This window comes from Portunus trituberculatus, chromosome 21 (assembly GCF_017591435.1).
Source record: "Portunus trituberculatus isolate SZX2019 chromosome 21, ASM1759143v1, whole genome shotgun sequence".
NCBI lineage: Eukaryota > Metazoa > Arthropoda > Malacostraca > Decapoda > Portunidae > Portunus > Portunus trituberculatus.
The window spans coordinates 5,471,611-5,484,374 of record NC_059275.1 but is presented as its reverse complement, the minus strand read 5'-3'; the positions used below and the strand labels follow the sequence as shown (position 1 = coordinate 5,484,374).

Genomic DNA, 12,764 nt, shown 5'->3' with positions numbered 1-12,764 from the left:
AATAGAGTTAATTAAGAGGATAATATAAAATAGAGTAACATATATTTATTATTTTCTTAACTCATGTTCTGCAAGAGAGAGAGAGAGAGAGAGAGAGAGAGAATGCTTTTGTTTCTTTTTTTCATTTTTCATTAATGGCATGTTTTTGCTGTGTGTTGCGCGTTATTCTCTCTTATCTGTGTGTTTCGTTGTGTTGACGTGGTGTTTGGTGTTTTTTGTCTGTATTTTTGTATTTTGCTTTATGATTTTTCTTGTGTTATTGTGTTGCTTGTGTTTTGTGTTGCGGTGTCGTATAGTGAGATTTATTGTATTGCTTTGTTGCTTGATATGTTTTGGTCTAAGTTTTTGTGTTTTTCGTGCGTTTGGGTGTGTTTTTCTTGTGTTGTTTGGCGTATCTGGTCAAGGTTTTGTTTTTCTAGTGCTTTTTTTTATCTGTGTTGTGTTTCGCAGTAAGATTCCTTGTGTTGATAATAGGTTCGGTGTGTTTTACTTTATATTTCTCTGTTTTTCAAGTGCTTTAGTCTGTGATGTGTTGCTTTACCACGTTGGATGTGTTTTGGTATGTGTTGTTTTTATTTATTAAGTCTTTTTTTGTGTTGCTGCGTTACATGGTGTGTTTTGAATTAAGTTGCTTTTTATTTGGTTTCTTTATTCTTTATTATTTTTGTTTTGTGTTGTACTGTATTGCGTTGAGTGAGTTCTTGCGTTCTTGTCTTTCGTTGTAAGTGAACTTTCCTGCGTTATACTCAACGTTGATGCGTCTTAAATTAGTTTTTCTTACTGTTGTTCTGGATTGCGCTAATTTCTTATGCTGTTGTGTTGTTATGTATGTCGTTTCTATGCCTGGCTTTCCTGTCCCCACGTGGGCGGCTAATGTGCGCAAAAGACCAGCGGGAGGGGCAAGGAGAAAAGAGAATAGGATTGTACATGCAGGACAGAAACGTGGAGGCAGGATGTTGTTATTGCTGCTGCTGCCTCTGTTGCTTCAGTTTATGGTGGCGGTCAGTGAGTGAGAAGTGAAGTAATGTGTGTGTGGGGAAAGGAAAAGAGGACCGCCATCAGAAACTCTCATTTTTCATGCAAGTGTCATAGCTAAGCATTTAGTTACGTGAGGGCAGAGAGAGAGAGAGAGAGAGAGAGAGAGATTGTGGTGATGTTGATTGTTGTGAGAGAAGGACAATGAGAGCGACAATGGACCTTTAACACACACACACACACACACACACACACACACACACACACACACACACACACACACACACACACACACACACACACACACACCGGATATCCTCGTCCAGAGTGACAGAAAATACACACATAAACCAAGCAATTGTTCTAATAATGATGGTGATGATGAACTGTTCTTATAGTTGTTGTTATTGTTGTTTCATTTAAGTGTTATGTTGTTCTGAAGTTGCTTGGGAAATAGTAGCAATAGTAGTAGTAGTAGTAGTAGTAGTAGTAGTAGTAGTAGTAGTAATACCAGCATCGTCATAGTTTTTTTCTGTTTTTAGTAATTCAGTGTTGTCTGCCGATCAGTTCATAAGAGAAGGAATAAGTGTTTCGATTCAGCTGAGGGGATGGAAGTGTCCCGAACCTTATTTATCCACGACCCACTGCTCCCTCGCCCAGGCTCCAGTGGCATGGTGCAACTGACAGGAGGGGCGCAAGGGCAATCAGTGTTCGGGCTGTGGAAAGTCTTGATTGATCTACCTATTTTTGCTGTCTAATCGTCGTGGTGGTGATAATGGTGGTGATGGTGGTGATGAATGAGGAAGGTGGTGTGTGATGCATGTTTATGGAATGGTGAGTGGTGGTGACCGAGGATAAGTGACCCAGACAGCTCCTTATGGGCAGCGCTGACTTCTGACCCTTCCCTCCTCCCCCAGGCCTTCCTAGCCTCCATCAACAGACGCAACAAGGAAGACAGCAAGTCCCTGACCGACGAGAACGAGAACACGGCCGTGGTGGGGCACGAGGAGGGCGGTGACGGGTGCCCGCTGGTGCCGCCCTCCCCCACGTTGCCGCGCCGCAATGTCCCGGCGGCGCCGATAGCCAACGGGCACGCCAAGCCAATCGAGCGAAAATCGTCTTCCAACTTCAAGCTGGGATGTGACGACGACTCGGACGACTGTAGCAGCATGACCGTCGAAGACAAGGATGACCCCGGCGTAATCAACCCCGCCTTCACCTACGAGGAGGAAGAAGACGACGACCTCGGGCGGGGCGACGGCTCCACCACCTCCGCCAGGTCGTCCCCGGAAACTTCTCCCTCACCGTCACCTAAACTACATTTCAGGTGGGTTGGCGACACCTTATAAATTATTGATTCATTTACTCCTTACCGTGACCTGTGACCTGATCTGGTTCCCTTCGTATGTCTACAGCAGCATGAGTCCACGGCCGAGCCCGCGGCAATCGCCGGTGAGTCACCGGTCGGGTAACCTCAGTCACCGCAGCTCCGTGTCCTCCGTCAGGAAGGGCATTCTTAAGAAAAGCGGCTCCTCGTCCACCATCAACATGGAGATGGTTAATCTGGGCCTTCAGAACGCCGCCATCGCCGCCGGCAACGCCGCGAACCTCAACGGGTACCAGCGGGCACGCTTCACCGACCCCTATGACGACAACTTCGTGCCCATGGACACTCACCGTTTTGTCGGGTAAGTCCCCCAGACGTTTCTACACTAACACTCACATATTGTAAAACGGCTTATCACCGCCCACTGTAGAGCCTCGGGTCAAAAGCGCCTCAAAAGTAAAGCTTCAATTCATATCAGTAAATTTGAGCCCTAGTGGCCACTATCTTTGGCACTGTAGACTTTGTTGTCGCCACCTTTCTCCTGGGGCAGTAAGTGTAGCGGTAGTGGTGTTGTTGTTGTTGTTCTTGTCGTTCTTGTTGTACCTCAGGAGTGTGTCCCTCCCATCGTCCCCTCACCTTGCTCACCTCGCACCGAACCCTCCCCTGCACAGCTCTTCCGAAGAGAACAACTACGCCATGCAGCAAAAGTCGTTGGGTGGCCACCGTGTCAAGTTTATCCTGGAGACCGGTAAGCCAGACCACGTGCACGGCTCTTACGACGACATCCGAATAGAAAAGATGGAGAGGGAAAGGATCGAGAGGATTGAGAGGTAAGGTATAGACAGTGCTGATGTAAAGGATTTTTATTATGTGTTTTGGGGGACGGGAAATATGCATGATGGGAGAACAGGATTTATGTATTGGGTAATGTTGATTTTAACAATGTTGCCGCGATGAGGGAGGCAGGACTTGATGATGCTGGCGTGCCGACCAGCCACCACTTTTGAGCTGCAGTGGCGCCGCCAGCCAGTCCTGAGGGCCGCCAGGCGGGGCAGGGCACGGCTGCTGTGTACTGCACGAATTTGTTTTGCAGTGATTGATTCCTATCCTCTCCTTTCAGCGCCCAGCCCCCGCGCATGGCATGCCTCCACTAACACCCCCTCACACGCCCCCCCTTCACCCTCTGACACCCCATAGCTTAGCTTCCCTTGGCTCAGCAGCACAGCACCACCACACCCCTACAGCACCTCCACACTCAGCTTGCCGCCCCGACCCGGCTCCTCCGCCTCCCAAAGGGCCTGGCACAGAGATCATTCACTCCTCGCCTCCGCCTCGGGCCTTGCTTCAGACTTCTCTAACTACTGAAGAAGATGACAGTGAACTTTGCGACACCAGCTTAGAGCCTTCACAACCTCGGGGAGGAGAGGACCGTCTGGAAACGCTAACTGAGGCTGAAGCTTCTCTTCAGGAGCAAAGGCAGGAGCTGCGAGCTCTTCTGCTGCAGGATCTTGCAAACTTTCGAAAGGGTCACGGCTACTTGCTGGCGAAGGAGCTGGAGGAGAAGGTGGCGGCGCTGCGGCTCAGCAAGAGTGTCCTGCATCGTGTCAAAATACTGAACTACCTTCGTCTGAGGGAACGCCACTCCGGCAGCCTCCACCCGGCACTGCTCGCTGCAGGCCCCGACACTCTGCCTCCGGGTGCCAAAACACAGCTGAGGCGGCCGCGCAGCAGGTTAGGACGGATGCACGGGAATCCCAATGAGAGGAGCCTTACTCCCATTCCCGAAGAGGAGATGGAAGAAGACATACTGACTGCCACACACCCGTGCGAGCCCCGCCCTGTCTCTGAGAGTAATCATCAGCAGGCGTGTGGACAGCATATCACGCACCCTGACTCCCCGTCAGAGCAGACCGTGGACAAGCACGGTGAGGCGCTATGGGGGGAGATCGCAGCTCCTCCTTCCCCTGACTCTCCCAGGAAGCATGACCGGCCAACGTTGATTCGCAGGTTTCTAAAGAAGAATGAGAAGGTTCTCCCTCAGGGGCACGCTGCGTCCCTTGAAGGAAGTCCCGAGGGACCTCTTCGTGTGAGTAGCATCAGCCACCAGTACCTGGCTTCGGATCCTGGAAAGGAGGCAGAGCTACAAGGCGGCAGTCTCAGCAAAATGGTACTCAAGATAGAAATTAATTGTATGAATGGTTGGCCGGACGCAGCCCATCCCCCCGCGGACCCTGGTGCTGTCACGGAGAGTTCCTTGGTGCCTGCCAGCGGCTCACACACCACCGTGACAGACATCATCCTGGATACTGTGCCATCGCCACCCACTGTTCACTTGACGCCCACCGCAAGCTCCGACAGTCTACGCTCCAGCGACAAAGACGCCAAGGAAACTTCTATCTTTATCCAACCACCGCAGCAAAGTTCCCCAGCCTCCATAGAGTCTTCACATGACTCAGGGGAGCCTCCAAGCCCAAAGATTTTGATACGCGATGATTCCGCCTCCTCAGACAGCGGCAGCTGCCAGGCGTTCCCGCCAGCCAACATCGCGGAGCCCGCCGGGGACGGCAAGACGCTGCAGCCTTCCCTGCTGAGCAGCGGCCCCACGGACTACCTCACTTGGGCGGCGGAGGTGACCCGGGAGGAGGCCAGCAGGTTAGGCAGCCCAGGGATCCCTGACTGACTAACCCGAAGCTGCTACCACGCCGCCCATCCCCGCCCCTCACCTCGCTTGTTCGACCCGCCGCGCCCTGCCCCACCCGCTGCATTGCTTCCTGCCCTCGCCCTCCCATCACACACGCACACACACACACACACACACACACACACACACACACACACACACACACACACACACACACACACACACACACACACACACACACACACACACACACACACACACACACACACACACACAGCCTGACTAACACAGCACCACCAGCGGTGAGCCGTGGGTCACCGCTTCACCACGTGCTTGCCGCGGCCTTGGCGGGTCGTGATCATGGCGGCAGCTTGGCGAACACTTTCTCCGCATGTGGGAGACTCGCTCTTTACCTCAGCTGCCATGAGCCTTCTGAAATTGCATAATGTTTTTTTTTTTTTCGTTTTTTTTTCTCGAAAAACAAACATATCCTAAGCATGTTAGTCTAGAAGAGCTTAGTAATACAACAGACAGACGGACAGAAGACAGATACGCAGATTGAACAATAGAAGCGGTAGCAGTAGGATGAGCGATAGCAGCAGCAGCAGCAGCAGCAGCATCAGGAGCCAGCAACAGAAGCAGGAGTAGGAGTGTGAAGCCTCAAGCCAACACTAGAGTAGTTAGATCAGCACTAATGACCTGTTTCCTCTGCTCCTCTGCCACACCTGAGGCTCTTCCCTCACTCCCTCCCTCGCTCCCTTCCTCACTCACCCCCTCCCTTCATCCTCCCTCCAGCCTTCCCACCCTCCCACCTTCCTCATCGCTCCTCCTCAGTCACATCAGCTTCATATATTTTCTCGGCTGTTGACCTTCTCTTGTTAGTCCTCCAGCCACGACTGCCAGACCCCCCTGACCTCTCTTCCCCCTCTCCACTGAGCCTCACACACTTAGGCTCACGTCCAATCGATGCCACTTTGCGATACGTCCTCTTCTTCTCCTCCTGCACCCACTTAAGCAAATCGTCATGTGATCCCATCTTTCAAACACACCACGAAGCATGCACAGAAAGCCAGACCACGGCCACCACGAGGAAAGGAATAAAGGAAGTCTCTAAGCCACTACTGACGACCACAGACCTTGCATGGTGGATGGTTTTCACTCACGCAGCTTATTGAAGGATTAAAAGCAGCTGTATATCTTCGTGCATGCCATAGGAACCAACAGTAATGCATGATGTAGCAAAATATATATTCTACTTGTACTTAACCTATTGTATGGCTAATATATGTATGTTTGTGTGATTTAAGGAATTTTTAAGCTTTATATATACGATTTTGTGACCTCCCCGTGTGACCTATGTTGATATCCGCAGCGGGAAGGACCTGGAAGTGACCAACATGACGGATCGGGGAGGCAAGAAGTGTCTGCTGTTCTGCGCTGCTATGCTGGTGCTGACCGGTGCTGTGATTGTGGCGGGGCTGTACGGATGTGAGTATGGGGGAGTGCGGTGTGTATGGGTGTGACTATAGGAATGTGCACTGTGTATGAATGTATGTGAGGTGCCCTATATATATCCCTATTTTCCTTTTGCTTATCTACTTATCCATTTATCTATTTATATGTGCCACCATCTGTAACTTCCCATTTTCTCTTCAACAGCTGGGAAACTCAAAATAATCACGGAGTTAGGAGGGCAAGGCATTACGAGTGGGCTGTCAGGGGGCGCCGCGACCACCCAGCCCCCCACCAGTTCGCCCACCATAGCCTACGGTAAGTGACGTGTACTGGGTTTTAGCGCTCGTTATATCTCTACTCTCCCTTCTTCTGCAGCTTCTTTCTCTCTCTCTCTCTCTCTCTCTCTCTCTCTCTCTCTCTCTCTCTCTCTCTTTTACTTAGATCCCGTTGAACTTACCAAAGCTTAATAAAGTTACTGAAATCAAATGCTGGCAAAATTATTGATAAGAGTGCAGTGTCTAATTCATTACCCTTCCATCTAGTAAAAAAGAAAATTATCGAAGTCTTGTTTTCCATGTGATTAATTTCTGTAGCCGCTGAAAATCGTTTTGGTGATAGTTGACAGAAAATATAATAAGATTCATGCTTTGCTCATCCGCTCTCCTTTTACAGTGGCCAATGTGATAAAATTGATAAAGTCAATTTCATTTTTCAGTCCTCACTCCTGTCACTCCTCACTCCTCTTTTCTTCACAGCGTCCAATGCTATAGAAGTGAAAGTCATGTTTACTGTTCTTCTTTTCTCTTTCCTTTACAGTGTTGAGTGCAATAGAAGCTTTAATTAGTCTTATTTAGTGTTTACTCTTCCCGTCACAGTACCCAATGTGATAGAAGTCAAATAGTACTTTTCTTTCCCTTTACAGTACACAAATTGCGATAGAAGCGAGTCATGTTTTACCTACTCTTCCTCTTACGGTGTTCAATGCGATAGTGATACAAGCTATAGTCACGTTTACTCTTCCTCTTCCCTTCGCAGTACCCAATGTCACAAAAAGTCAAATAGGTAGTACTTCTCTTTCCCTTCATAGTTCTCAATGCGATAGAAGTGAAAGTCATGTTTACTCTTCCTTTTTCTCTTTACAGATGCTAATAATATGAAAGAGCTTAAAAGTTGAATATGCTTTTCTTTTTCTTCACAGTGCCTAATGCGATAGAAGTCAAATTCAAGATAGACAACCATAACTTTACTACGGATCTAACTAACGTGGACTCCAAGGCATACAAGACGATGGTGAAGGACCTTGAGGCAGAGGTAAGGACTGCAGCATTTTTTTTTTTTTTTTTTCTTATGTCCAGTTTCCTTAGGGCTTAGGGTATCACGGCCAGGGCGGCAACTCCTGAAGAGCTTTTTTTTTTTTTTTTTTTTTTTCAATTTGGGAGCCATTACGCAAAGTGGATGCCCTTCCTACTCTCGGACTGTGGCCAGGATTCATACCCTTCCCTGAACATTCCTTTGCATTCAGGGTTTTGGAGATATTTATTGGTCCACATAGCCACATACCACCTTTTTCATTCTGCATTCATTGTAGGATATTGTGGTTGAAAATAAAAAAAAAATATATGAATTTACAAATCATAAATCTTGTAGGTGATGGATGGTAGTTTTCTTTTCATATGATAAGGGTACAGTGGTCAGGGGCAACTAAAATTTCATACAGGGGAAAAAAGAGGTCCATTGAGGTGTCAATTCCTAAAGAAAAAGGGTCAAGATAGGTAATGGTTTTCTTCTTGACTATTAATTATGATGGATAGTCATTATCAACTCTTGTAATTTTCTAAATTACAAAACTATTTAAGACATTTTAGCACAAATAAGCACAAATCTTTAAGAAATTGTTGTAGGTGATTATAGGGGAAATAGCTCAACCATCTCCATTTCTCTCTGTCTTGTGCTTCTGCTCCTGTTAGTCAGTCACTAATGAAAGCTTGTTATTTCAGCTCACGAAGATTCTGTTCCCTGAGCCTGTCCTGCACAATGGAAAAGCAAACCTCAACCTCAGGATCATCAAGTTTGAGTAAGTTTTAAGAGTGCTGTAAAGGACACTCAAAACTCATCAAAATTCCTGACTAATATGAATAGGGAGAAGGCATTGTCTGACCGTCTAAATCTTAACCCTTTCACTGACTGCTATTTGTCACATCTTTCTTTCATTACTCACCATTCTGAGACCTTTTCATGATCTGCAACCACTTCCAGAGATTATACATGCTAGAAATGATGAAATTGATTTTTTGTCTCCTTCTTTCCTGTAGCTAGCTGTGAAAGATTCCAAGCATTGTTTTTAGTGTGAATTATTGCATATATTGTAGTGATAGAGTTACTGTATATAAGCCAGACTTGAATTTGTGATTGCTTCCCTCCTCCAGGCCCGGTAGCATCAAGTGTACCTTCAGGATAGGCTGGAGCTTCTTCGATGAGCAGAATGAACAGGAGGCACCACTCAACCTCACCATCATCCGGGAGATCTTTGAGAACAGAATAAACAACAGCTTCGTGTTCCTCCACCAGCAGGAGTACCGTGTGCCGCCAGACTCCATAGATGTTGATCGTGAGTCCTTCCCTTGTGTTTTCTTTCTCTCTCCTTCACTGTATATATAATCCTTCCTTCCTTCCTTCCTTTTTATTTTCTTTCTTTCTTTTTCTTTCTTTCATTCTTCTTTCCTTCCTTCCTTCCTTCCTTTCTTCCTCATTGATTTATTTTTTCATCATCTTCCCTCTCTGCAGAATATGTACATGTTAAACTTCCCCTCTGCAGAATATGCACTTGTTAAACTGTTGCCTGATTATGAAAACATCCTTGAAAATTAAATTAATGGACATTGCAGAAGTTTTCAAAATTCATATAGGAATGTGAACGGAGTGTTGCAATTTCATCTCCTTTCTCAGGTTTGGTCGACAAGTGCTACAACAACCAGTCTCTCTGCTCCCATGGCTGCAAATTCTCGTATGAAAATCTGCGCTTCACCTGCACTTGCCCTGACTACCTGTACTCTATCAACACCACCACTTGCATCCATCCCAGTAAGTGGCTGCTCAGTATCTGTACGGTTGGTGTTCGGCAAAACATAACCAGATATTTCCACTCTAATTTTCACTCTACATTTTTTTTCATCATGAATGTTATAATCCAGCATTGTTTGGCATTTTATGTTTATGCTTCATCCTACAAAATAATTTGATCATTGGTCATCTCTACTTTTTAACCTACTTACTATATTCTACCACACATTTTTATATATTTCTCAGTTTATTTTCATTGTTGTGGATCGTGGTATGAAATACTATTGAATGCACTGCATTTCTGTTTTGAGTTCTGCAGAGTAAGTACCATTGTGTAACATGCCAGGTCTGGGGAAATGTGTATATGGTGCTGCTGCTTGGACTGCTGGGGTGTCATGTGTTCTAATGCATTCTGGAGCTGAGTGCTGGCCTTGCAGGGTTTGGGATATGATGATAAGGTCTGGAATGTCAAAACTCTGGCACTTAGGACTTTTGATACATGGTAATGGAATGTAAATAAGGAATGTTTGCATGAAATACCTGATTTTAGTTGATGGGTGAAGTTAATCAAATGCAAATGAATGTTTGTTACAGAGTGTATAAAGTCTGGCACACTGGCATGGCATCTTTGGAGTATAACTGTTAATGGATTGTAGATATAGTAAGGAATATTTGCATGGAATACTTATGGATGTGTATAAGCTTGATAATGTTTATCACAGGATCATCATCATCATCTTCTCCTTGTATTGTCCTTTGATAAAGCACAGATCTTTCATAAAAAATAATTTCATTTGACATCCTAATGCTTGGTGCAGAATGCTTTGATGAATGGAATTTTGGTGTCAAGAGTGTTAGGTCTTGCATGTTTGTGTACAAAAGGGTTAAATGTTTTTGTACAGAAGGGTTAATCCAATGGCATGTTGAAGCTTTATGGCTATTCTTGCTTATGTTACTCTCTCAGCATCTTTACCAGTGAGCATTATGCTGTGATGGCAAGAATTAATATTATTTTTTCTCTCCCTTTCTCTAATAACTTTCAGGTTACACAACAACAAGTTCTACAACCACCACAACTACAACTACAGCTGCAACTAACACTCCCATCACCAATGTCACCAATATCATTTCGTCATCCACCATAACCACTACCTCCTCACCACCTAACATCACCACTGCTCACACCACACTGGCCACCATTGAGGCCACTGAACATGAAACCACAACAGAATCAGGCTCAACACCAAGAAACACAACTGAGACAATGAACACAATGGAACCTGTAGTCACAACTGAGATGGGAACCTCAAGTGAACCAGACAATGTGACTGAAACTGGAACTGAAATGCAAACCACAACTGAGACCATGAATGCAACAGAAACAGAACATACTACAGAACCAGAAACCACAACAGTAAGCATAGAAGTGTCAACAGAAACAGGAACTTCTGTTGCACCTGAAATCTCAACTGACATGAAAACTGAAGCAGAAACCACAGACAAAGCACAAACGACTACTGAATTGACAACAGCCACAGAAACAGAAGTGTGGACAACAGATGAAGGCTTGACAAGTGAAACAGAGACTACTGAAATAACCAATGAAACAGAAACAGAAATCGCCAGAAAGTTATTAGTAATTCAAGAAATCACTGGCATTGAGACAACCACATCAAAACTTTCCACAGAAACACAAACAGATGTGTCTCAAACAACCTTCAAGCAGACTGTCACTGCTGAAACTACTGACACAACAACAGCAGGGCCACTTACTACCTTCAGGGAAACTGACACTACTAAGACAACTGAAACACCAACAACAAAATCAAATAGCACCTTCGGAGAAACAACCATTGCTGAAACAACTGAAACATTGACAACAGAGCATCGTATCACCAACAAAACACCAGAAATTACAGAGCTAGAGACTGCCACATCCACTCTGTCTAACTCATCACCCACTTTCCCTACACATGAAAATGGGACCATATAGACAACTACAACACAAACACCACAAATTTCAAGATAGATAACTAATTGTCTGCAGCTTTCTTTAGTTTTCATTGGTTTTTTGTTTAAATTTTGCTATTATTCTCTCTCTCTCTCTCTCTCTCTCTCTCTCTCTCTCTCTCTCTCTCTCTCTCTCTCTCTCTCTCTCTCTCTCTCTCTCTCTCTCTCTCTCTCTCTCTCTCTCTCTCTCTCTCTCTCTCTCTCTCTCTCTCTCTCTCTCTCTCTCTCTCTCTCTCTCTCTCTCTCTCTCTCTCTCTCTCTCTCTCTCTCTCTCTCTCTCTCTCTCTCTCTCTCTCTCTCTCTCTCTCTCTCTCTCTCTCTCTCTCTCTCTCTCTCTCTCTCTCTCTCTCTCTCTCTCTCTCTCTCTCTCTCTCTCTCTCTCTCTCTCTCTCTCTCTCTCTCTCTCTCTCTCTCTCTCTCTCTCTCTCTCTCTCTCTCTCTCTCTCTCTCTCTCTCTCTCTCTCTCTCTCTCTCTCTCTCTCTCTCTCTCTCTCTCTCTCTCTCTCTCTCTCTCATAACTACCAGACAATTGCATGTTGAAAAGTCTTTGTTTAACAATAGGTCTGGATTGATCAAAGTTCTAAAATACAGTACAAAAGGGAGGAAATATTTGTACAGCACATTTGATATCACAATTAATACTTCATATTCTATTTAAAGACTATCAAATACAAATAAATTGCTACATAGGCAATGATTCTAACAATGAAAAGACAAAATCAACTATGGCGATTCAGAAAAGACGGAAAACACACTGGGACAAGTGTTTGCATGTATCTAGGAACCACACCCCGGGCAGGGCAGGTGTGTCATCTACCTGTGTAAGTACTGCTTAGCCAGAACCATCACTACTCATCACTGCCTCCATTGTACCTAGAGTGATTAGTGGCTTCATTAATTACTGCTGCCACACTGTGTTAGTGATGTGTGAGCAGCAGCCTTCTGTTGCTACTGAGTGGTTGACTTACACCTGACTCGAATATGTAGTGTATTATTAGAATGTATTGCACTCATAAACTGTTTCCTTTTCTTTCTTTTTTTTTATCTTGTAATTATGCATAAACTTCACTAATGTTGATCCTTCCCAATACTTCTGTTACTTATGTTCCTCTGTACCAGTTGGTGTATTGCTTGTCAGCCTTTCCACCACCACACTGCAGCTCCTGGGCACTGCTGGCCTCTGTGCCTTGCCTTGCTTGAAAATTTATATATATATATATATATATATATATATATATATATATATATATATATATATATATATATATATATATATATATATATATATAAAATGAG

General features: G+C 45.3%; 1 protein-coding gene across 12 annotated transcripts in view; it reads left to right on the top strand.

The window, feature by feature from the left end:
- Nucleotides 1–12,764, top strand: part of LOC123507179 (mucin-5AC-like) — a 170,539-nt gene that overhangs the window by 146,676 nt on the left and 11,099 nt on the right. For 9 of the 12 annotated variants that reach the window (XM_045259854.1, XM_045259847.1, XM_045259848.1 and 6 more), the window contains 9 exons: nucleotides 1,893–2,302; nucleotides 2,391–2,663; nucleotides 2,911–3,132; nucleotides 6,316–6,431; nucleotides 6,603–6,713; nucleotides 7,597–7,709; nucleotides 8,396–8,472; nucleotides 8,825–9,006; nucleotides 9,345–9,479. In XM_045259854.1, the coding sequence (XP_045115789.1) occupies nucleotides 1,893–2,302; nucleotides 2,391–2,663; nucleotides 2,911–3,132; nucleotides 6,316–6,431; nucleotides 6,603–6,713; nucleotides 7,597–7,709; nucleotides 8,396–8,472; nucleotides 8,825–9,006; nucleotides 9,345–9,479 (1,639 nt within the window). Of the gene's footprint in view, nucleotides 1–1,892; nucleotides 2,303–2,390; nucleotides 2,664–2,910; nucleotides 3,133–3,178; nucleotides 4,955–6,315; nucleotides 6,432–6,602; nucleotides 6,714–7,596; nucleotides 7,710–8,395; nucleotides 8,473–8,824; nucleotides 9,007–9,344; nucleotides 9,480–12,764 lie in introns of those variants that run through there. The other 3 variants (XM_045259855.1, XM_045259857.1, XM_045259846.1) reach the window with 3 other exon arrangements.